Source organism: Neohortaea acidophila (assembly GCF_010093505.1).
Source record: "Neohortaea acidophila strain CBS 113389 unplaced genomic scaffold BDY17scaffold_3, whole genome shotgun sequence".
Lineage (NCBI taxonomy): Eukaryota > Fungi > Ascomycota > Dothideomycetes > Mycosphaerellales > Teratosphaeriaceae > Neohortaea > Neohortaea acidophila.
The window spans coordinates 1859600-1878701 of NW_022985512.1; the positions used below are offsets into that span (position 1 = coordinate 1859600).

A 19102-nucleotide genomic window follows, 5' to 3' on the forward strand; every position below is an offset into this window, starting at 1 on the left:
AGCATGACAAACCATTGCTCATCTCATCCTGCGAGTCGACTCTCGTTCCGATCTTTTTCATGCACAGATGGAAAGTCCATGCTATCCGAACACTCCTGTTCCCTGTCCTCACTTCTCCCCCACCCATCTCCCGTCTCTTCATCTTGTCAATGACAGTCCCGTCAAAGCCAGACTCAATCATGTCAGCCAAGCCCAAAAGTTCTCACGAACCAGCACCCGCAGGGCTCGCGGGCTTCTACTCGCAGACTTCCGACTACTGGACCGCCTACCTCAAAGGCCGCGCCCCTCTCCCTAACTCCATCTTCCAACGCATTTTCGACTATCACACCTGTCATGGCGGGCAATTCCACACGGTGCACGAAGCAGGCGCCGCCGCCGCGATCCATTCGCTCCGCATCGGCGCCCCCTTCACCAAAGTCATCGTCTCCGATTCCTCGGAGGATAACATCGCCGCCGCCCGCGCCCGGCTGAGCGGTGCCAAAGAGGCCAAATACGAGCTGCACGTTACGAAGCTCGAAGACAGCGGCGCCGTCTTGCCCCCCGCGTCCGTAGACATGGTCTTTTGCGCGACAATGCTGCATTTCACCGACCTACCGCGCTCATTCGAGGCGATTGCCCACCAGCTCAAGCCCGGCGGGACATTCGCCGCCCTCTTCACGGGGTTCATGGAAATGGAGGACGCCCGCTTGCACGCTGCGTTCATTCGGAGGCTGCAACTGTGGGCGCCCCTGATGCTCGAGAAGATGGGCGGCGAGGAGGCCGTCATGCCGCAGTTCGTCACGATTGCTTGCATGTATGAGAATGTGGAGCTGCCGGCTACGATTTTCGAGGCGCAGTCGGAACGCATCTTCATCAATGGGACGGATACGGGAGCGCCGGGCGGTACGATGTACGCGGATACCATGCCACCCGATTATAGAGAGCGGTGGCCGGCAGTGTCGGGCATTGGTGCCGAGGAGATCGTGATCCGGGTGGACGACGCGGAGCTGTACTTTGAGAAGGACCTATCTGCATTGCCGTATCATCTCAACACGTTTCCACCAGCCAAGGTGGAGGGGTGGGTGGAGGAATCCATGCGGGAGCTTGGGGAGATAGTGGGCGATGGCAAGATTCGAGGGCGCTGGCCCGTGAATTTAATTCTAGCTACACGAAAGTAGATTATGTTTGGTGTGAGCGGACGTGCTTCACCGTGTCACACAATTACCACGATTCACGTCTTCTAGGTCCACCGTCTGCGGAGTGGCTCACGACTCGATCCACTCGCCGCTCAACCATCTGTTCAACATGTCGAGGCTGGCAACCGGTTGATCGTAGGGCACCATGTGGCCTCCGGCATGAATCCTCACAAACGTGAAGTTGCCGGCGGATTTGACGGATCCAATCTGATGTCTCGAATTAGCACGATATGCAGAAGACGTGTGAGGATACGGAGAAGTACGCACCTTGGAATCGTCGGCGGCCAACTTCAAGTCCTCCATTGGGGCCTTGGCGTAGTTCTTCTGGCCAGGCCACTCCAACTGCGTCGTCCATGCCAAGTTTCCAAGCCAGTTACAGATGAAATCAGCATCACCGGCATAGATCAACACAGGAATCTCCTTCAAGATGCCCGGGACAAGACGATGGAATGGCTGCATCCAGTCGCCAGCGAAGAGGAAGTTGCGGTTGATGTCGAAATTGCAGCTGTCGTAGCTGTCCACTTCCGCGCCCAAGGCCTCCATGACGTCCTTCTTGTTGAGGTAGCCCTGGATCCAATCGAGCTCGTCGTAGCAGAGGTTGCTTCCCTTACACTTCTTGCGCACGTCGTATGGGTTCTGACCAGAGCGCTGGTAGGGGCCAATGATTGCGTTATTGCAGTAGATGGAAGCGGGCACGCAAGACCATACGCTCTCACTGTTGTAGCAGGATTCGATCAGGCTCTTGCAGCGAGGGAGCGCATTGTCCATGCCTGCACACTCTTGGGCGCCAAGAACAGCAGGCCAGCCACCATCACCGCAGGCCATAGGTCGGTAGTAATCGTATTGGGTGAGACCGTCAGTCAGACCGTTGCCGATGAGAACGGATTGCAGGTTGATGTTGCGCTTCTTGTGAGACAGGATTTCCGAGGCAAAGACGGGAATGTAGTGGCCAGCGTAGGACTCGCCAGAGATATGGAAGGGCTGCTTGGCGTATTCGGGGAATTGCTTGAAGAAGAGAGTCAAGAGGGCGTAGACGTCCTTGCCAGCAGCGACGGTGTTGGAGACGCCGCTGCCAGAGTAGGAGTATCCAACGTTGACGGGCTGATCAAGGAAGATGACGGAGGCGTTGGCGTTCCAGCTGCTGGGGTTGAACTTGGTCTCGCCCTTCTCGGTGATGGAGGAGGGACCAAGCTCCATGAACAAACCGGTCAACGAAGAGCAGCCGGGTCCACCGTTCAACCAGAGCAGGACGGGATCATTTTTGGGGTCGTTGCGAGACTCGAAGAACCAGTAGAACAGATGCTTGTCGTTCTCATTGTCGTCGAGGTAGCCGGAGTATTGCTTCACCTTGTCCACGCCGAGCTTCCTCGGATCGACCTTCTTCGTGCGAAGGGTGAAGGCCCTGAGATCGCCATCGAGCTCACGCTCTTGCTCTCCATCCTTGTTCATCACCCACACATCCTGGATGGCCTTTCCGCTGGTATGGAAGTCCCAGTGGCTGTCCGGCTTGCGGACATGCGGCTTCGGCAGACTGAAGAAGGACGCGGAGCTCATGCTCTCGGGGAACATGAGAGCGACCTCATCCCACACTGCGCGAGCCTCACCGGTGAGGTGCTTCATCTCATTCTCGAGCCAATCCCAGGACTTGGTCCATGACGTCGCCTTGTCGATGGGAGCCGTGAGGGCGTCTTGGAAGCTGCCGGGGAGGAGCGGTTGCTGCCATTGCGGGACGGCAGCGCTGGCTGCTCCAGCGAGCAAAGTGGGTACGAGGACCTTCATGCCGTGTCTGCGCAATACGGCTATCGGACGATGTCCGGATAGGTGTGGGTTGGAGTGGAAGAGGGAAGGCGATTTGAAGATGAAATCCAAGAACGGAGAGGTAGAATGGAGGGAGAGGAAGATAAGACGAAGACGAGACGAGGCGCCGGCGGCACCTGGATGGAAACGTCACAGGCTGCAGAGCTCGTGACCTGGCAACTCCCGCCACACTGCTCCACAGCCAAACTCTAATTTATCTTATCAATTATGTAATGCCCGTCAAGCCACTCGGACGTCACATGGGGCGTGTTGGCGTGCTGGAAGAAGTGAGGCCAATTCCTAAGAAGTACATTGATTTTAGTAGAGCTCACGTAATGAACTGTCACTGCGTATCATACTTCTGGCAGCTAGCCGGACGTCTTACATCTTGTTCAACATGACAAGCCCATATCCACGACGGAAGCAAGCTGTACAAGCCATCAGAGAAGGGAAAGCCACGCTTCCAAAGCCATTTTTGTAGGTCGGCGACGATGGGGAATCCGGAAGGAAGTTACAATGTCGGTATCGTCGGAGCAGGTAACCGGGCTATCCTCCCAGCTGCAGCAAAGTAGAGCGCTGATTCCCTTGTCCTTCAGGAATTGCTGGCTTAGCCGCCGCTATTGCTTTGGGCCGGCTGGACTACAAGGTCACGGTATACGAGAAGTCGAAATTCAGCAATGAAACCGGGGCCGCTATACTCATGGCGCCTCAAGCAAGCCGCATACTGCGCGCCTGGGGATTGAAACTGCCCGACGGGGCCGTCGGTCTAGGCATGAGCGCAGACGCCGGAGGCACATTGGTGGAATGGTTGCGCGCATGGAATCCTCGCTCTGTCAACGGCGTTCCGTCAGCGATGGACTCGTTCGCGGATTCAGCAACGCGATATGGGGCTCCATATGTCTCATACCATCGAGCCGATTTACATGCAGAGCTTCGAAGGTTAGCTACGGCAGCTGGTGCCGAGATCATCTTGGGAGTGGAAGTGGTCGATCTCGACTGCCAAGGTGGCCGCATCACGATCCACGCAACTGAGACCAGCCAAGTAGAGACTGTCGAAAAGGATCTGATCGTAGTGGCCAACGGTGTGAAATCGGCATTCGCTTCCATCATCGCTGGCCGACACCTGCCGCTGATCGAAGGCTCGCACTGCATGTATCGCACGCTCATCCCCATTGAACGCATTCGGAACGATGGAGATGCTTCGAAATTGTTTCCCGACGGTCGAACTAATGGACAGACTCTCGCGATCGACAACAGAACAGCTGCTATAGCTTACCCTTGTCGAAAGTATCCAGCTTATCCCTCTCCTCTCCGCCTTTCATTCGATTCTAATATCCTTGCAGTGGACAAATAATGAACGTTGCGGTCCAAGGCTCAAGAGCTGTTGAAGTATTCGGAGATGGTATATCCTCCACGTTCTGATAGGAGAGCACGTGGTCTGACGAGTCAGTGTAGATTGGCAAACTCCAGCATCAATCGACGAAGTCATTGGCATGTTAGAAGGCTTCGACGAGTCATGGCTGGCCCTACTCCGATTATCGGATGACATCAAAATCTACCGACATGCCATCCGGGAGCCTGTTACTTCTTATGTGAACGGTAAAGCGCTCATGATCGGGGACGCTGCGCACCCAATGACCCCTGGTGAGCTCGACCCAGTGTGCCTCTGTGTTTCTAACGTAGACGTTTACTCGGACGCAGCTCTTGCCGCCGGAGGCGCCACCTCGCTCGAAGACGCAGCTGCACTGGAAATCCTTCTTGCTGGTATTCCTGGGCAGCAGGGCGATGATTCTCTGGTCGAACGCATGCGCCTCTGGGAACTCTTGCGCCTGCCTCGAGACAACACCATCCAGATCTTGAGCAACTCCCAGTTCACACCGAGACCGGCGAGTGCCCTTTCACCGGACATCCGGCCCTTTCTCAAAACGCAATTGCCTGATCAGGTATTACTCGGCCTAGTCCGGAATACTCGTGAGTTCTTGAGTTACTACGACGTCTTCACTGCCGCAAAGCGCGCATTACGGTGGTGGGAGGAGAAGCGAACAATGGGCAGTAGCTTGAAGACATTGCCGATTTATGCTCTAGAAGAAGATAAGGTGGTAGTCCACTTTGGACCCTACTGAAGACGCACAGGACAATACTCGCCGGGATGGGCAGGAGAGCAAGACGACGCAAGGGTACTGTATGTAACTTATGCATCGTACGCACGGGCCACTAGCGCTGCGCACATTCCACCAGACGCGGGTGCGTCCGTTGCTTGATGCGGAACACCCGTCAGGCAACAAAATATACCCTTCCCTTGATGAATTAATACCTTGACTCATCCTTCCACATCCTCGACTGCGAAAGAGGCAACACACATCTACCAGCCGTCACCAGACGGCCCACCATCCTCAAAATGCCGTCTCAACAAATCAACCAACCCTCCAATCAAATCAAACTCACAAACGTCTCCCTCGTGCGGCTAAAGAAGGGCAAGAAACGCTTCGAAGTGCCCGCCTACAAAAACACCGTCCAAGCCTACCGCGCCGGCAACGAAGACGACCTGGACAACGTGCTGCAAATCAACAACGTCTTCATCAACGTCTCAAAGGGGCAAGTAGCGCCGAACGAGGACCTCAAAAAGTCCTTCCCCGGCCTGACGCGCGAGCAAATCGTGCTGGAGATTCTGCGCAAAGGCGAGGTGCAGGTGGGCGAGAAGGAGCGCGCGCAGGAGCTGGATAGAGTGCATAAAGAGGTCATCGATATTGTTGCGGGCAGGCTGGTTGATCCGAAGTCGAAGAGGGTGTATACCACCGGCATGATTGAGAAGGCGCTCGATCAGCTTTCGAGTCAGGGTGGACATGCAGGGCGGCAAGCGGGGAAAACCGCACATGGAGATCATACTGGCAGCGATCGCAGCAAGAGTCGCGATCAAAGTACAGCGACTGCAGACGGTGCGCAGCCCAACGGCGACGCCGCCGAACCTGCAGCACGAGAAGCCACCAAACCCATCTGGAAGGGCGTGAGCACCACCCGCTCCGCCAAGTCCCAAGCACTAGAAGCCATGAAAGCGCTAATAGCACACCAACCCATCCCCGTCGCGCGAGCAAGAATGCGCCTCCGCATCACCTGCCCCAACAGCATCCTCAAGCAAAGCGTCAAAGCCGCCCCGAAAGCGAGCAACGATGACGACGACGAGCAACAACAACAAGCACCAGGCACCGTCAAAGACAAAATCCTCTCGTTCGTCGAGCAGGTGGAGCACCAGGACACCACGAGTGGCGAGGAGTGGGAGGTGGTGGGCTTCGTGGAGCCCGGCGGGTTCAAGACGCTGTCGGAGTTTGTGAGTACGCAGACGAAGGGCCGGGCGCGGGTGGAGGTGCTGGAGATGGCTGTGACGCATGAGGATTGAGGCCTTGTGCGTTTTGTGGGCATTGCGTTCTAGCGACTGTGCGAGCAGGCGAGAGTGGTTTTATTTGAGGGGCCAACAAAACACATCGAGCGATGAAGTTAGATGATCTAAATGATACCCAGTCTCAAACGTTCCAAGAAGTTGCTCTCTTTCGCGTCCACAGCGTGACGCAGTGTTTGCTATGTTGCATAAGGTAAGGCACTTTCTCTCACGCGCTATGCTCTGCTAACATTCTCTTCCATCCCTCACACACATCATCCGTCGTATCATGAGTATGCTTCACACACAGTCAAATGCTCCAAGTCGCGCTAAAAACAAAGGAGTCGAACGCTTCTCGGTACCCTCGGTATTTCTTGTTCCCATGAAATGCACTCTTCACATGATATCCTTGATGCTGATCCGACTGCTCGCTGCCGCCCCGTTGCTTCCCACCGGCGAAAGCGAGGTTTGAGGCTGCAATGATGCCGGCGGCGGAGGCGGGTGAGAAGCTCCTTGTTGCGGAGGATTGGGATACTGCGTTGGCGGCGTGTTGGTGCTTGGCTGTTGGGGGAGGGGGTACTGTGAAGGCGTGGGAGGGTAGGAGGAATGCTGTTGCTGCTGTTGTTGTTGAGAGTGCTGCTGCGGCTGCATCGGAGGCGTAGGCGCCGGGGCAGAAGACGGCGTGCGCTGTTGATGCTCATTAAAGAGCTGCGTCAGCACGCGCTGCACATTCTCCCAGCCGCCCCATTCGTGGAGTTCGCGTTCGCTGAGGGAGCTCGGGGTCGGGGCTTCCGCGGTGGCGCGGTCGGGAGTTGCGCCGTTGCTGTTGGGGTTGTTGGCGTGGGCGATGCCCGCGCCGCTCCACACCCACGATTCGTCGGCGCAGGCTTGCAGGTCGCCGCTGGCGTACGCGAGCATTTCCTCGTCGTTCTCGAGCTTCTGTTGATTCGCGCCGGAGCGCAGACGGCCAACGAGTTTCTCGAGGAAGAAGGCGAGGTTGCGACCGCAGGAGATGTTGTTTTTGCGCAGATCGCCAATGCTCGTGGACGCCTGCACGATGGTGAGGGCGGGCGCGAACTGCAGGCGTAGGCACAGGACGAGCGCGCAGCGCCACAAATGGGAGCACAGGAAGGCCGGGGCCATGGTGCGCAGCCGGGCGCCCCAGTTGGCCATGTGCACGGGGGAGTAGAAACCGGAGTTGTGGGAGGGGCTGGGCTGCTGCATCGATCGTTCGATGTAGTGAGCCGTATCTGTGGCGGCTTGTACGCAGCGGTCGAGCGCGTGGATTCTGTCCTCTCGCCGGCACGCGGGAGACAGGTTATGTCGATAGAGAAAGATGCGGGCGGACTGTAAGGTGCACGCCGCAGAGAGGAGTCGAGGGTCGAGATGGGCTTGAGAGAAGATTGGAAAGGGGTCGGGATATGATGCCATGATGCTTTTGAAGTGGTCGTCGTACGTGGAGAGGGTGGCAGGGGTTATGGTGCGCGCTTTGGTGGTCTTTTTGAGCTGTGCAAAGATTCGCACGACGGGAATGACGACAATCAGTCCATTTGGCGGAGTAGTGCCTTGCGGAGGTTGAATGATGCCGTGCGGTTGAATGCAGTCGTCGTTGACTGGAGTCGGTTCGCCTGCGTCGCAATCATCATCATCGATCATCGTGGGACGGCCGAGTTCGAGCGAGACCAGACTAGAATGATGAGTTAGTCGCGCAATGCAAGCCAAGTCGCCAAATAGCAGACTCACCGATCCCAATTGTACACGCTCCACCACACGCGTCGCCGCATTTCCGTTTCCATGGGCGAATACTGTCCCCGCTCAGTGTAGAGTCCAATATCTTGCGCCGCTCGCACACACGAGCCAAGCCAGACCCATCCCGCTGAAAGTAGGCTGGTTTCGACAAAGTAGACGCTGATCAAGAGCGAGGAGCGCACCTGATCCAGCGTCAAATCGTCCGACCAGGTATTCATATTGCGCATACACAAATCGAGATATTGCGCGCCGTCTCCATCTTGCGGCTGTCCGCTAGACTGGTTGTCCATGAGTGTTCCACACGCGAGCACCCCAAAGAAGAGTGAGACCCAGGAAGTGGGAGACTGCTGGAACGAGCCTGTTCGGTATGCATTATCGTACTCCTGCAGAAACGACGGCCAGTGCAGATGTGGCATGTTCACGTGCACAAAGGTATGGTAATGGGACAATAACCGGTCCGCAACCGTCTTTGTTGGCAGGGCGGGTGTAGCATGAGGCCAGGTGGGGTGTGAGCCAAAGGTTCTGTATGGTGGCGGCGGTTTGAAGATTCCCCTCGCATAGTTTCTGATGTCCTTGCGCGCTTCGTCGAACCCTTCAAACGGAGGAATTGGAGTATGACGATCTCGCGACGCGTCGGGAACGTGTAGCGTCGGCTGACTCGTGCCCGCAGCATCCAGGTCAGCCACCGAGCCACCCTCCTTCAACATCTTCTCCAGCTGCCGAATCTGCTGCCTGGCACCGTGGAGATGCTTCTCGAGGTCCTGCACCTGCTTGATGGACGACATGCGCCGATTGGTCTCTTTTGTAAACTGGCATTTGACGCCGCGACTGCTGCACTCGGAGCAGCTGGAGGTTTCGGTAGCGTCGCATTTGACCTTTCGCTCTCGACACGCGTCGCAGCTGGGGTCCTTGCGACGCTGCCGATATGCGCGCTTCTGGGCGCTGAGCACCGAGGCGGAAGTTGATGTGGATGGGTGGCCGGGGCTGTTCATCCCGCCGGCATCATGATGGAGATATGGGTCCGCCAGCATGTTTTGTTGAGTGGGCGTGGAGATTGGCGCATTGGGGTAGGGGAGGGTGGCAGGCAGGCCATTCGGGAGCGCGTGCAATGAGCCCGCCGGAGTCGCGGGATTGGGCGAGCCCGGGTACGTTTGCTGCGCGCCGAGCTTGGGCAGGGAAGTCGAATGTTGCGCCATAGGCGAGAGGGGGGTCATGTGAGCAGTCGGAGGGCGATTGCTGTACAAGCCTGGGGTTTGCAGGCCGGGGGATCGCGCGCTCCCCAGCTCCCGCGAATCCATGGTCGCGCGGAGAGGGGTGGAGAGTGGATGCGTAGGAGTGAGAGCTCACGGCGGGAGCGACGGATTGTGAAGGTCGCGTGGTGGAGAGAAGTGGGTATGGCGGAGCCAGACCATGTGTGCCGGGGAAAGGAGGAAGCGTGGTACATTCACTTGCTCAATGAGATGGCAAATAGTCAGAGCGCCGCAACTCGAAGGCCCGCCCGTGGAGCAATGGCGGAGGTGGGTGTTAACGAATGTCGGACGGAGGGTTCACGTGCGGCGGGGAGCGAGGGCATGTTCGAGCGGATGGCAGCAAGTAGGAAGCAGCAAGGGAGACGACGAGGAAGAAGAGAGGGGAGAGGGAGGGATGTGGAGGAGAGGGAGTGGAGGGGGTAGAGGAGCAGGGAAGGCGGACGAGCACGACTCGCGGACGGCGAGGAGCAGGCAGGTGCAGCAGCAGTCGCAGCAGCCGCAACACGCAGCAGTATTCGGCATTTGAGAAAAAGAGCGGACGAAGTTGAGTTAACCTTCTCAGAAGAGAAAGGATGGGCGGCATAGAGTTTCGGAGCGGCCAAAGCCACGCTTCCAATTGCTGGGCCTGCTCGGCTACGCCCCATGCAACCTGACCGGAATGCGCGCGCGCGCTCGTGCCCGCCTGGTCTGCCTGGGCGGGGCGGGGCGGGGACTGGACGGCGATGGCGCGACGTGACTGGCCAGGCGGCGACGCGATATGACCACGTAAGGCAAGGCAGCGATGACAAGCAGCCAGCAAACTGCACGCGGCCGCAGGGATGTTAGCTGGCGATTCGACAAGGCATTGAGAGTGCGGTGGGACGTGCAGACTCCATATCGTTGTCGACTCTGTCATGCGCCGCTACGTGCACCTAGCCGCACGACTCATTCATCATCATCAAGCATCCAATGCCCAGCCGCCATGACGTCCTAGATGTGTGTGATCTCATTTGGGAAGGGGCGCGCAGTCGACGGCGCCAGACCACCGATGCACCTCGCCGTCCTCCAGCATGGTGGGAGACGCTGTGCGCCCAACCATCATTGCAATTCACGGCACTGCCTTCCCATCCGACTCGGCAGTGCTCCCGGTGGTCTCGGGCGTACCATCCGCAACGATGCGGTGCGTGGGATGGTGGGTGGGTGGGTGGGTGGGTGGGTGGGATTTGCGACGGCGAGACACGTTTCGGCAACTTTTGCCATGTGCAAGCGCAGGGCAGAGGGTCTTGCTGCTTGCGGCAACCCGACATGCCGATCGCCATCGCCGTGTTTCCAAACAGGCCCTCTTCCCAGCACACCCGCGGCCGCTAGCCTTGCCAATCCCTTCGGCGGCCCCCACCGCACGCGTTTCGCCTTGTCCCCTCCCCCGCCAACTCCCGCGCAACTCTGCCAGGATTTCCTTGCCCTGCCGGAGAAGCTTTCTAGAAATCTTGCCGGATCTCTTGCCCAATCGGATGCCTTAGCGGCCGATCTCTCGCACACCACTGTCGCACGGCGAGCGTCTCCGGCCCACCGAGCGCACGCTTGACCACACGCCGCGCAACCGCGGCACTTCCCGACGCTCTCCTCGCACGCACAGCAATGGGATCGACAGCGCGCCCTCCTTCGCAGCTGCAACTCCACCCGTGCGACAAACCAATGCGGACGAGCCGCCCGCTGAATTTGGAATGCTCGCCGCTGCGGCTGCCGCAGCTGGGAGATGGAAGCAGGAGGAGGCCTGTCGATCGTGCGGCGCGAGACCCTGGCTGTTATGAGTCTGGAGGCCGACTTGTGCGGGTATTGCGGGAGCAGCTCTCCCTTCCCCCCGCATTGATGAACATACCTAGGCTCTCTGCAGTCTCACCACCCCAGGTCTTTAACAAATCCACTCGCCCAATCCCATCATTCCCACGCCGTGTTGCGCCCATGTCCATACCGCCGCTACAATGCCCTTCAATCCCAGGGTCTGGCGTCAAGCTTCTCGATAAAAGTCAATGGTCGACGGCCTACGCCGCGAAATGATGATTAACCACCACCGTCCAGCATGAAGATCAACGGAAGCTTCCCAGCTCTGCGGGGCCCAGGCTGCGGGTGAGACGAGTGACGAAAACGGGCAGAATGAAAAAGAATCTCAAATCCCTTCCCCCAAGTCATCATCCAAAACGACCGACGAAAACGCAAGCTTACTGTGTAAGCGCCCCAAGGCTCGGAGCAGGATTAAGGGTAAGGTTTTCCGGGGCGGGAATTGCGTTTCCCTAGCCGGCATCCGTGTATACGAGGCTGCCTGTCTGGCACCGAGCGTCCCGATTGGGCGCTGTCCGCGTCTCGCAATATAACGCCACTCCGCAGGATGCAGGCAAGGCGTGGTGTGATTCGTATCGCAACGCCCAATACGCACGGCTAGTCAGGACACGTACAAATACGAACCTGTTGTCAAGGCGAACGCCGAACACAAGATGCAATGTCAAGAGGAAGAAAACAGACCCCTGCATTTGCCTACTTAGGCAGGTGTGAGAGAGAAAATCAACATCCTAACATCCCCTCTCGCCCATTTCCCGCTCGCAGCACGTGTGCTTGCAATTTGCGAAAGCGCGCTCCTAGATCCTTCATGTTGGGTCGTCCAGATCAAGCCAGGCTTGCGTGTCTACCTCTCTAGACTTTATAGGGAAGCGTGCCCTGGCAACGGAAAAGGAACAAGGCCACCCTCGTCCGCCTCTTGCAAGGGCTGAGAATTGCCCCTCGTTGTCCTGAGTCCAGCTCGACCGTCCCTTCGTTTCATCCATAAGTCCAACATTGGGAAAGTAGTATGAGAAAAGAATGAAAGGCTCCCGCGCGTGACAACTCCACGCGTCCCATCACCGGGTCTATTTTCCCCCTAGTCATCGTCGCCCTTGTCGTCATCGTCATCTTCGTGGTCGTCGTCGTCGTCACGCGGCGTCCTGGAAAGAGAGCAGAATATCTTAGCCGCTGAACGGGTGGGTTTTCCCTGAAAAATTGGAAGGAGAATAATTCAGGTCCACACGGATGCTGGTACGAACCCGCCGCCTGCGCCTCGGCCTAGCGCCGCATATCCGTACATCTGCCCTTCTTGCATTTCCAGTGCTGACGGTGGGAGGCCCGGCGACGGCATGCCCCAGCTTTGCGTGCCCTGTGCGAAGCCCGCGTACTGCTGTGCGCCGATTGGGACGCCGAGCCAGGAGACGTGGGGCTGCTGTTGTTGTTGTTGCTGTTGTTGCGCGGCGGCGGCAGGGTGTTGAGACGGAGTGGAGGGATGGAAAGCGGGACTCAGATTGCCGGGGGTGGGATAGGCCCAGGTATTGGTGCTGCTGCTACTTCCACTGCCGCTGCGCTCGGCGGCTATGAAGTTCAGGGGCAGCGTTTGGCGCGCGGCAGGCTGGTTCATCTGCACGCCTGCTTGGTTCCTGTAGGCAAAGGCGTTTTCGCGCGGGAATTGCATGAGGCTTGCGGTCTCGATGGACGCGGCGTCCATGGCGCGTGACGACTGCATCATGTCGATTACGTGGATGATCTTTTCGAGCGGCGCGAGGGCTATGGCGCTGCAGAACGAGGAGCCCAGATCGGGATACAGCGGCTCCAGGACCAAGGCTGTCGCATAAAAGTGCGCGAGCGTAAGCATGGCTGGGCCCTGCCCTCCACTCTGGCCTCGGAGCAGAGTGATGGGAACCCAGAAAAGCCATTTGCGCAAATAATAGAGCTGGTCGAACTGCGCGTCCGGTGAATACGCAGGCTCTGAGGTCTGCAGGCTCTGAACGTAGAGGAGCAACTGCTCGATCCAGTATAGTTCGACATCGCACCCGGCGAGGCCCATTCGTAGTCTTTGCAGCGCCTCCACGATTCGTTGAAATGTGTTGCTACGCTCGACGGGGTTCAGGGAGGGTTGTCGCCGATGGACGCGTAGCGCATTTGCCAAATAGTCTCCTTCGGTAATCACTTCTGCGAACAGGGACGGTCGATTCCACGTCTGCATTGCCGTGAGCACCTTTATCCTTGTTAGCGGTTGATTATCACGTTGAAGCGCGTTGCATACCGATTGGACACCGGCGCGCAACGAAGACCAGCTTCGCCTGCAGATTGTCAGCACTCGTTGCGTACGTCGAGAGCGAAACCCCATGATTCACACACCAATCTGTGCTTTGCCACAACATCAGCAACGATGCAGCCAGGACAGCATCCGCATTGGCCTGCGAAAAACTGCTAATGGCTTCATGCAGACCACGCAGCGCCAAGCCGCCGTGGTGAATGTGTATACTCCGCGTCTCGTTGGAGCCGTTCGCCCATGCCATGTGGTTCGCTGAGAATGACAGCAATGCGTGCATCACGTAGGGGTATGATGATGCGATGCTCAGTAGTCTGATAGGAGAGTTGACGTGTCAGTGAAAGAAGCGATCGGGAGAAGAGACTCGACGCGTACCTGGGGAGTTTCTGCGCCCAGATGGTCAAGCTTGCGTTGCCGTTCGCATGCAAGTCGCTAGAGATTGAAGAGAGGTGCTGAATGAGACGCAGCTCGTTCCTCGATAGCTCTTGTACAGGCGGCTGAGGGTATACGTTGAGCTCCGGGAAGGGGAAGCCGCCTGTGTATTGCCATGCCTCTACGCGTTGCTCTGAGTTCGGACTGAGCAGGACGGAAGCTTGTTCGGGACTGGGGACGCTGTCGCTATCGGACACGCTCTCCATGTAGTCGCATCGTACCTGATGTTTCGTGCAGTTGCGGCTAAAGGCTTGAGTCAGCGACAAGTGGGACTAGATCCGACTCGCGGACCATGGAACGGACCATTGTGGATAGTTCTCGTCGCATCGAATATGCCTTCGTTTGCACGTCTTGCAACCTTTACGGCTCTTCGTATGAGATCGTCGAGAAGGGCCGGCGCCCTGACTTGGCATGGCGCCCGTGGCGTGGTGTTGATCCCTTACGGCCGTAGGGGCGCGCGCGTTGGGGTCCAATGTGGCAGCAAGTGCCGAGCTGCAGAGATTTGATTTGAGATGTCGGTAGGAAGAGGGGGGATCGTAGTTGGCGACGAGGGGAGGAGGGGGTGTTTGACTGCGTTTGCTTGTCGTTGTCCAGAACTACTCCCCGGGTAGGCGATGCTGTGGAGGGGTGAATTCGCGGAAGTCGGGGGAATAAGAAGGCTGTGGCAGGAAATACGAGACCCGAACAATGCGAGCGGCAACAAACGGTAATGAACGATGACGAACGTCGTCGAATGATCAAAAGTCGAAGATGCAGGGTGAGGGGCCCGACTTGGCCGATGGCGGTGTGGTGGTGATATGTATCTGCACCTGGACCGCTCGTGCGCAAAAGAGAGCGCATTGCCTGATGGGGCCTAGTCCGTTCGCGAGGGAGGGAAGGGTGAGAGAGGGAGGGAGGTGCACGTATGACGGCGGCTTAGAATAGACATGATCAGTCCCGGCGTGAACTCAGACCACAAAACTGCTATGCTCGGGCGATCACTGTCAGTGCAGTCTCATCTCAGGCCAAGAGTCCCCGCGGCCGAGGGTTGCGGTCAAGCTTTGGTCGCGAGGGCGATGTGCCGGGAGTGGTCCGGCTCAAGTTGTTGGCTTGCATGCTACTGCCTGAAAAGAGCTAAGGCCGATGCGATGGGTTGCAGCGCGCGCCGCGGCCATTCCTGCGGTACTGGTAAGACTTTGGTCGGATTGCTCGCGCGCCAAACACCGCCTCTCGGCGCTCGTTGATTGCATTGCGCTAGGCATAGGGCGAAGCGCAATCTTGCTGGCCTCAAGACAGGCCGACTAGCGGCGCACGCGAGACGTGACCTGATGTGACCGCCTGTGACATTGCGGAGCCTAGTTGGGCATGCGGTGTACCCGTGCGGCGGCCGTGGGCGGCGGAGTTCCGTCGCAGCAGGCTTGGAACAGGCTATGTATAGCTCTCAGCCGACCCATTGGAACCGGTCCAATCACTGGGCTCACTGCGGGTAAACCCCATCACTTCAACGACATTCACTGCTGGAGCAGCGCAGTCGCGGTGATGCAATGCACGCTCGTGGTGCGCAGGACCAAACGCATGTTGCAGGGTGTTGTCGGCGAAGTCAGTCCACCTGTGCGTCATCCGGCCAGCGGACAACCTGGCAAATCTGTCAGTCCGTGGATGGACACACCCACTTTCACGAATCGGCGGGTGCGAGGCGTCTTCCGCGGGCGCAAAAAAAACCCACCGAACCAAAGGCCAAGCTCAGGGGGGAGGCTTGGCCTTCCTGCATCCGCACCGGTCGTACAGGTGGGAATGCACGCTTTGTGGAAGACGTCATGAGACCGCGGTCATTTTTTCACGTGGACCGGTCAATGATGCAAGGTACGCATGCTGGAGGGATGCCTGGGATGGGCATGTGGCGCAAGGGTTGCAGGTGGGAAGATCGGCGTCGCCGGCCGCTAATCTCCATCCTACCACGCCCGGCCAGCGGGCCGAGTGGGCGCTCGCATGCACCTCCCTACTCCTCGCTCTATACTGCACAGTACATCTGTCGTTTGTACTGTATCTCTCCAACTGTTTGCAGCGCCTTCCCCGCCGTCCCGATGCTGTGGTGCACCCGCACCCAAGCTTCTCTTCGGCCCGCTGATGACATGAACGGCCGACACGTGCATTGGACGACGAACGCATCACTCAACGTGTCTGCCACGCGATCTCACAGCCACATTCAACCTGCGGACCTACTTTCCGTGCGCTGCCGGATCAACAAGCATTGCTTGCACGCTCCCCCGCCGATCAGTGGGAATGAAGACGTGAGCCAAGATCCCTCCCCGCATCACTCTTCGTACTATTCTTGCTTCCACCGCCCACCGTCAACCTACCTCGCCAAGGCGATCGCGGCTAATGTTGCACCGGCAAAATACCAAGAACCAACACGATGAATTCTTGTACATCCGTAGAAACCGATCGTATTTGAAGCAATGCCCATCCTGCGAAACTCTTGGCCGTCGAGCATCACTGCGATACACCGCAATGACGCTTCCGCTGTGCCGCATACCCTGTACTCGATTCTCTATAGATGCAATCACCACTCCAAGCCCGACGCCGTGATTGAACAATTATGCCTGGATCAAGTTAATGCATCCCGAATCCACGTACGCATGCTCGATAGGCAGAATGAAATGACGGGAATGCGCCAAGGTCGTCAAGAGCCTTCGTCAAGCCCTCCCAGCCCATGCGGTCCGTCGATGAAGGCGTACGCCACTCACGACACTCGGCACGATGAACCTTGAAGACCGACAGCAAGAGGCTGCGCTAAAGTTATTCGACGTGGCAATTCTAGAAGCATCTTCGCGCGAGACCTCGTTCAAGCCACAAAACGTGCATGATACAGCCCGGCGATATTTGTCAATAGCCCTCACTACACCGGCGCATCGTTCGACCTTTCTGCAGCGGGTCGATTTTTTCACTCCCGCTTGCAGTAGTTGTGATGCTGCCATGAGGACGTGGCAAGCCCTGGCGATCGGTCCGTTTCTCGTTGTCGACATGAATATAAATTGGGTGGCGTGACCGTCGGAGTCGCATGCGGAAGCTCCGACTTCGCCGAGCATACTCCGCTCGGGCTCTCAAGTTCTGCGGGCATGCTTGCAATGACATAGCTCACGCAACAATATGAAAAGCGTCGCGGCCTGATCCTTGCAGCAATAATGGCAGATACGTGGCGCTCGATCGCCAGCCGCAAGCAGGAGGAACGCGCATCTCGCATCCCGCACGCTTGGCTGCTCCCCTCCTCCATCGACCCCAATCGGCATGACGTCCTCGACGTGCCTCGTGAGAGCGGCATCTTGTCCCCCGCCGAGCTGCGCCTAACGGGAGAATACGATGCCACCGCCCTGCTGGCCGGCCTGGGCAGCGGCCTACTCAAAAGTGTGGACGTCGTTACCGCTTTCTGCAAACGCGCGGCGATTGCGCAGCAAGTGAGCAACTGCCTGACCGAGATCTTCTTCCACGACGCCATTGCGCGCGCGCGCGAGCTGGACGCGTATTTCGCCAAGACGAGGAAGCCGATCGGCCCACTGCATGGACTGCCCATCTCCATCAAGGACTCCTTCCAGGTGAGGGGCTACGATGCGTCGCTGGGAGTCGCCGCGCTGTGCTTTCGCCCGTCCACGAGCAATTCGGCGCTCGTGGAGCTTCTCCTCTCGCTCGGAGCGGTGCTGTACTGTAAGACGAATGTTCCGTTGACAATGATGGCGTTGGACAGCCATAACAACGTCTTTGGCCGGACGTTGAACCCTGCCGATCGCCGCTTGACTGCCGGCGGATCTTCGGGAGGTGAAGGCGCTCTGGTGGCCATGCGAGGCTCGATCTTGGGGATCGGCACTGATGTCGGCGGCAGTATACGTGTGCCGGCTTATTGCAATGGCATCTATGGGGTCAAGCCCTCGCACGGCCGCGTACCATATGCTGGCCAAGCGATTGGGGGGCCGGCTGGCTCGAGTAAGCTGGCAATCGAATCAACGGCTGGCCCAATCGGTGTCAGTGTTCGTGATTGCGAACTGCTCCTCCGCGTGATCAGTGATAGCGATGCTGCGTCACGGGACCCGGATGTGGTTTCCCAAACATGGCAAGAACAGCGGGCATTGTCTATCTCGCGATCGCTTTTTGTAAAGAGCCAACCTTTGCGAGTGGGCATTGTCCGGACAGATGGGCACGTGACGCCTTTGCCGCCAATCCAGCATTTCATCGACGAGGTGGCACACACTCTATCCTCGCATGGGTCGAGAATTGAGGTGGTTGATCTCGACATTGGCACGCTCGGAGCACAGTGCCTCAAAGCATTTAATGGAATCGTCTCCATCGAAGGCGCGAACAACTGGTTCGACCTATTAGAGAAAACCGGCGAGCCAATCTCACCCTGGCTCTCCACCCGACTGCGTCGCCGGCCCCAAAAGAGCGTCAATGAAGTGCGCAGCCTACAAGCGCAAAGAACAAGCCTGCTGACCCAATGCCTCGACATCTGGCATGAAAAGGGCGGGTACTGGAATACATCTGACAGCCGGGCAAGAAGAGGTGAGCGGAGCGTGGACGTGATCATCTGTCCGGCTGCCCCTCATCCTGTCCCTCCAATCGACAGGTGGAACTCGGCAAACTATACGTCGATGTTCAATCTCCTCGACTGGCCGGCGGCGGTCTTGCCGGTGCGGAAGTTTCAGGAGAGAGATCTGCGGGGGGAGGTTGGGGGTGCGGAGGCGTTGAATGGATGGGATAAGGTCAATAGGGAGCTGTGGACGAAGGTGGATCGTGCGGTGTATGTGGGAAGCCCGTTGTCTGTGCAAGTGGTGGCGCCGAGATTGATGGTAAGTTGATTGACGTCGATGGATCGACCATCAATGAACGCTATGCTAATGAATTGCAGGAGAGGAAGCTGGTGGAGAGTCTGGCGGTGCTGGAGAAGGCTTTGGAACCGTTACGGGAAAAGGATTTGAACAGCAAAAGCAGGCTGTAGGAGAGCAGACAAATGGCGTGTAAATACAGTTATATGTATCGCACAGCGTACTATTTCACAGCTGGTTGTCAATCCCGCGCGGTCATTGGCTGGCGGGACGCGTGGAGGCCGAACAAGCTCGCCCCAATGAAGCTTTTCTGCACGGCGGGCCGGTTGCTTAGCCGGGCAGCATTGGCCAGTGACCTGTGTGGCGCAGGCGCAACGTGGGCTGCAACTGCCCCATCAAACACCAACACCTTGCTGTTCCTGGCTTGTGCCGATCGAGCTCGAGCAACAGCTATTCCACCC

The 19102-nt window shown here is 57.9% G+C and overlaps 9 protein-coding genes across 9 annotated transcripts; 5 read left to right on the top strand and 4 right to left on the bottom strand.

Annotated features, from left to right (window-relative positions):
* Positions 1-179: 179 nt before the first annotated feature.
* BDY17DRAFT_322534 (uncharacterized protein) lies at positions 180-1157 on the top strand (the record flags this gene model as incomplete). The annotated part of the gene is made up of 1 exon (XM_033736824.1): positions 180-1157. The coding sequence occupies one exon, from the start codon at positions 180-182 to the stop codon at positions 1155-1157; it is 978 nt and encodes a 325-aa protein (XP_033592281.1).
* BDY17DRAFT_294120 (cpy like protein carboxypeptidase) lies at positions 1102-3122 on the bottom strand. Its single transcript, XM_033733092.1, has 2 exons — positions 1443-3122; positions 1102-1382 (listed from the first exon to the last, which is right to left on the bottom strand). Exons 1-2 carry the CDS (start codon positions 2952-2954, stop codon positions 1245-1247), a joined length of 1650 nt encoding a protein of 549 aa, XP_033592282.1. The 5' UTR covers positions 2955-3122; the 3' UTR covers positions 1102-1244.
* A 341-nt stretch (positions 3123-3463) lies between these two features.
* Positions 3464-5095, top strand: BDY17DRAFT_322536 (uncharacterized protein; the record flags this gene model as incomplete). Its single annotated transcript, XM_033736825.1, has 4 exons — positions 3464-3509; positions 3569-4259; positions 4316-4374; positions 4428-5095. The coding sequence occupies 4 exons, from the start codon at positions 3464-3466 to the stop codon at positions 5093-5095; spliced, it is 1464 nt and encodes a 487-aa protein (XP_033592283.1).
* A 180-nt stretch (positions 5096-5275) lies between these two features.
* Positions 5276-6482, top strand: BDY17DRAFT_294124 (SBDS protein C-terminal domain-containing protein). The gene has a single exon (XM_033733093.1). It carries the CDS (start codon positions 5371-5373, stop codon positions 6364-6366), a length of 996 nt encoding a protein of 331 aa, XP_033592284.1. The 5' UTR covers positions 5276-5370; the 3' UTR covers positions 6367-6482.
* A 259-nt stretch (positions 6483-6741) lies between these two features.
* On the bottom strand, positions 6742-9086 carry BDY17DRAFT_248134 (fungal-specific transcription factor domain-containing protein; the record flags this gene model as incomplete). The annotated part of the gene is made up of 2 exons (XM_033730881.1): positions 6742-8032; positions 8089-9086. The coding sequence occupies 2 exons, from the start codon at positions 9084-9086 to the stop codon at positions 6742-6744; spliced, it is 2289 nt and encodes a 762-aa protein (XP_033592285.1).
* A 392-nt stretch (positions 9087-9478) lies between these two features.
* Positions 9479-10320, bottom strand: BDY17DRAFT_110506 (uncharacterized protein). Its single transcript, XM_033729199.1, has 2 exons — positions 10211-10320; positions 9479-10144 (listed from the first exon to the last, which is right to left on the bottom strand). The coding sequence occupies exons 1-2, from the start codon at positions 10217-10219 to the stop codon at positions 9566-9568; spliced, it is 588 nt and encodes a 195-aa protein (XP_033592286.1). The 5' UTR covers positions 10220-10320; the 3' UTR covers positions 9479-9565.
* A 2049-nt stretch (positions 10321-12369) lies between these two features.
* BDY17DRAFT_315956 (uncharacterized protein) lies at positions 12370-14261 on the bottom strand (the record flags this gene model as incomplete). The annotated part of the gene is made up of 5 exons (XM_033735964.1): positions 12370-13359; positions 13408-13444; positions 13503-13730; positions 13792-14091; positions 14152-14261. The coding sequence occupies 5 exons, from the start codon at positions 14259-14261 to the stop codon at positions 12370-12372; spliced, it is 1665 nt and encodes a 554-aa protein (XP_033592287.1).
* A 611-nt stretch (positions 14262-14872) lies between these two features.
* BDY17DRAFT_110524 (uncharacterized protein) lies at positions 14873-15710 on the top strand. Its single transcript, XM_033729200.1, has one exon. It carries the CDS (start codon positions 15193-15195, stop codon positions 15646-15648), a length of 456 nt encoding a protein of 151 aa, XP_033592288.1. The 5' UTR covers positions 14873-15192; the 3' UTR covers positions 15649-15710.
* Positions 15711-16630: 920 nt separating this feature from the next.
* BDY17DRAFT_110585 (amidase signature domain-containing protein) lies at positions 16631-18874 on the top strand. Its single transcript, XM_033729201.1, has 2 exons — positions 16631-18665; positions 18725-18874. Exons 1-2 carry the CDS (start codon positions 17013-17015, stop codon positions 18812-18814), a joined length of 1743 nt encoding a protein of 580 aa, XP_033592289.1. The 5' UTR covers positions 16631-17012; the 3' UTR covers positions 18815-18874.
* Positions 18875-19102: the final 228 nt, after the last annotated feature.

Excerpts from the sequence above, each read along its gene's own strand:
- BDY17DRAFT_294120 (XM_033733092.1), bottom strand. The coding sequence starts at position 2,954 with ATGAAGGTCCTCGTACCCACTTTGCTCGCTGGAGCAGCCAGCGCTGCC. Across the intron at positions 1,383-1,442 it reads TGGCCGCCGACGATTCCAAG|ATTGGATCCGTCAAATCCGC; the intron begins GTGCGTACTTCT and ends TCGAGACATCAG.
- BDY17DRAFT_294124 (XM_033733093.1), top strand. The coding sequence starts at position 5,371 with ATGCCGTCTCAACAAATCAACCAACCCTCCAATCAAATCAAACTCACA.
- BDY17DRAFT_110524 (XM_033729200.1), top strand. The coding sequence starts at position 15,193 with ATGCGGTGTACCCGTGCGGCGGCCGTGGGCGGCGGAGTTCCGTCGCAG.
- BDY17DRAFT_110585 (XM_033729201.1), top strand. The coding sequence starts at position 17,013 with ATGGCAGATACGTGGCGCTCGATCGCCAGCCGCAAGCAGGAGGAACGC. Across the intron at positions 18,666-18,724 it reads TGGTGGCGCCGAGATTGATG|GAGAGGAAGCTGGTGGAGAG; the intron begins GTAAGTTGATTG and ends AATGAATTGCAG.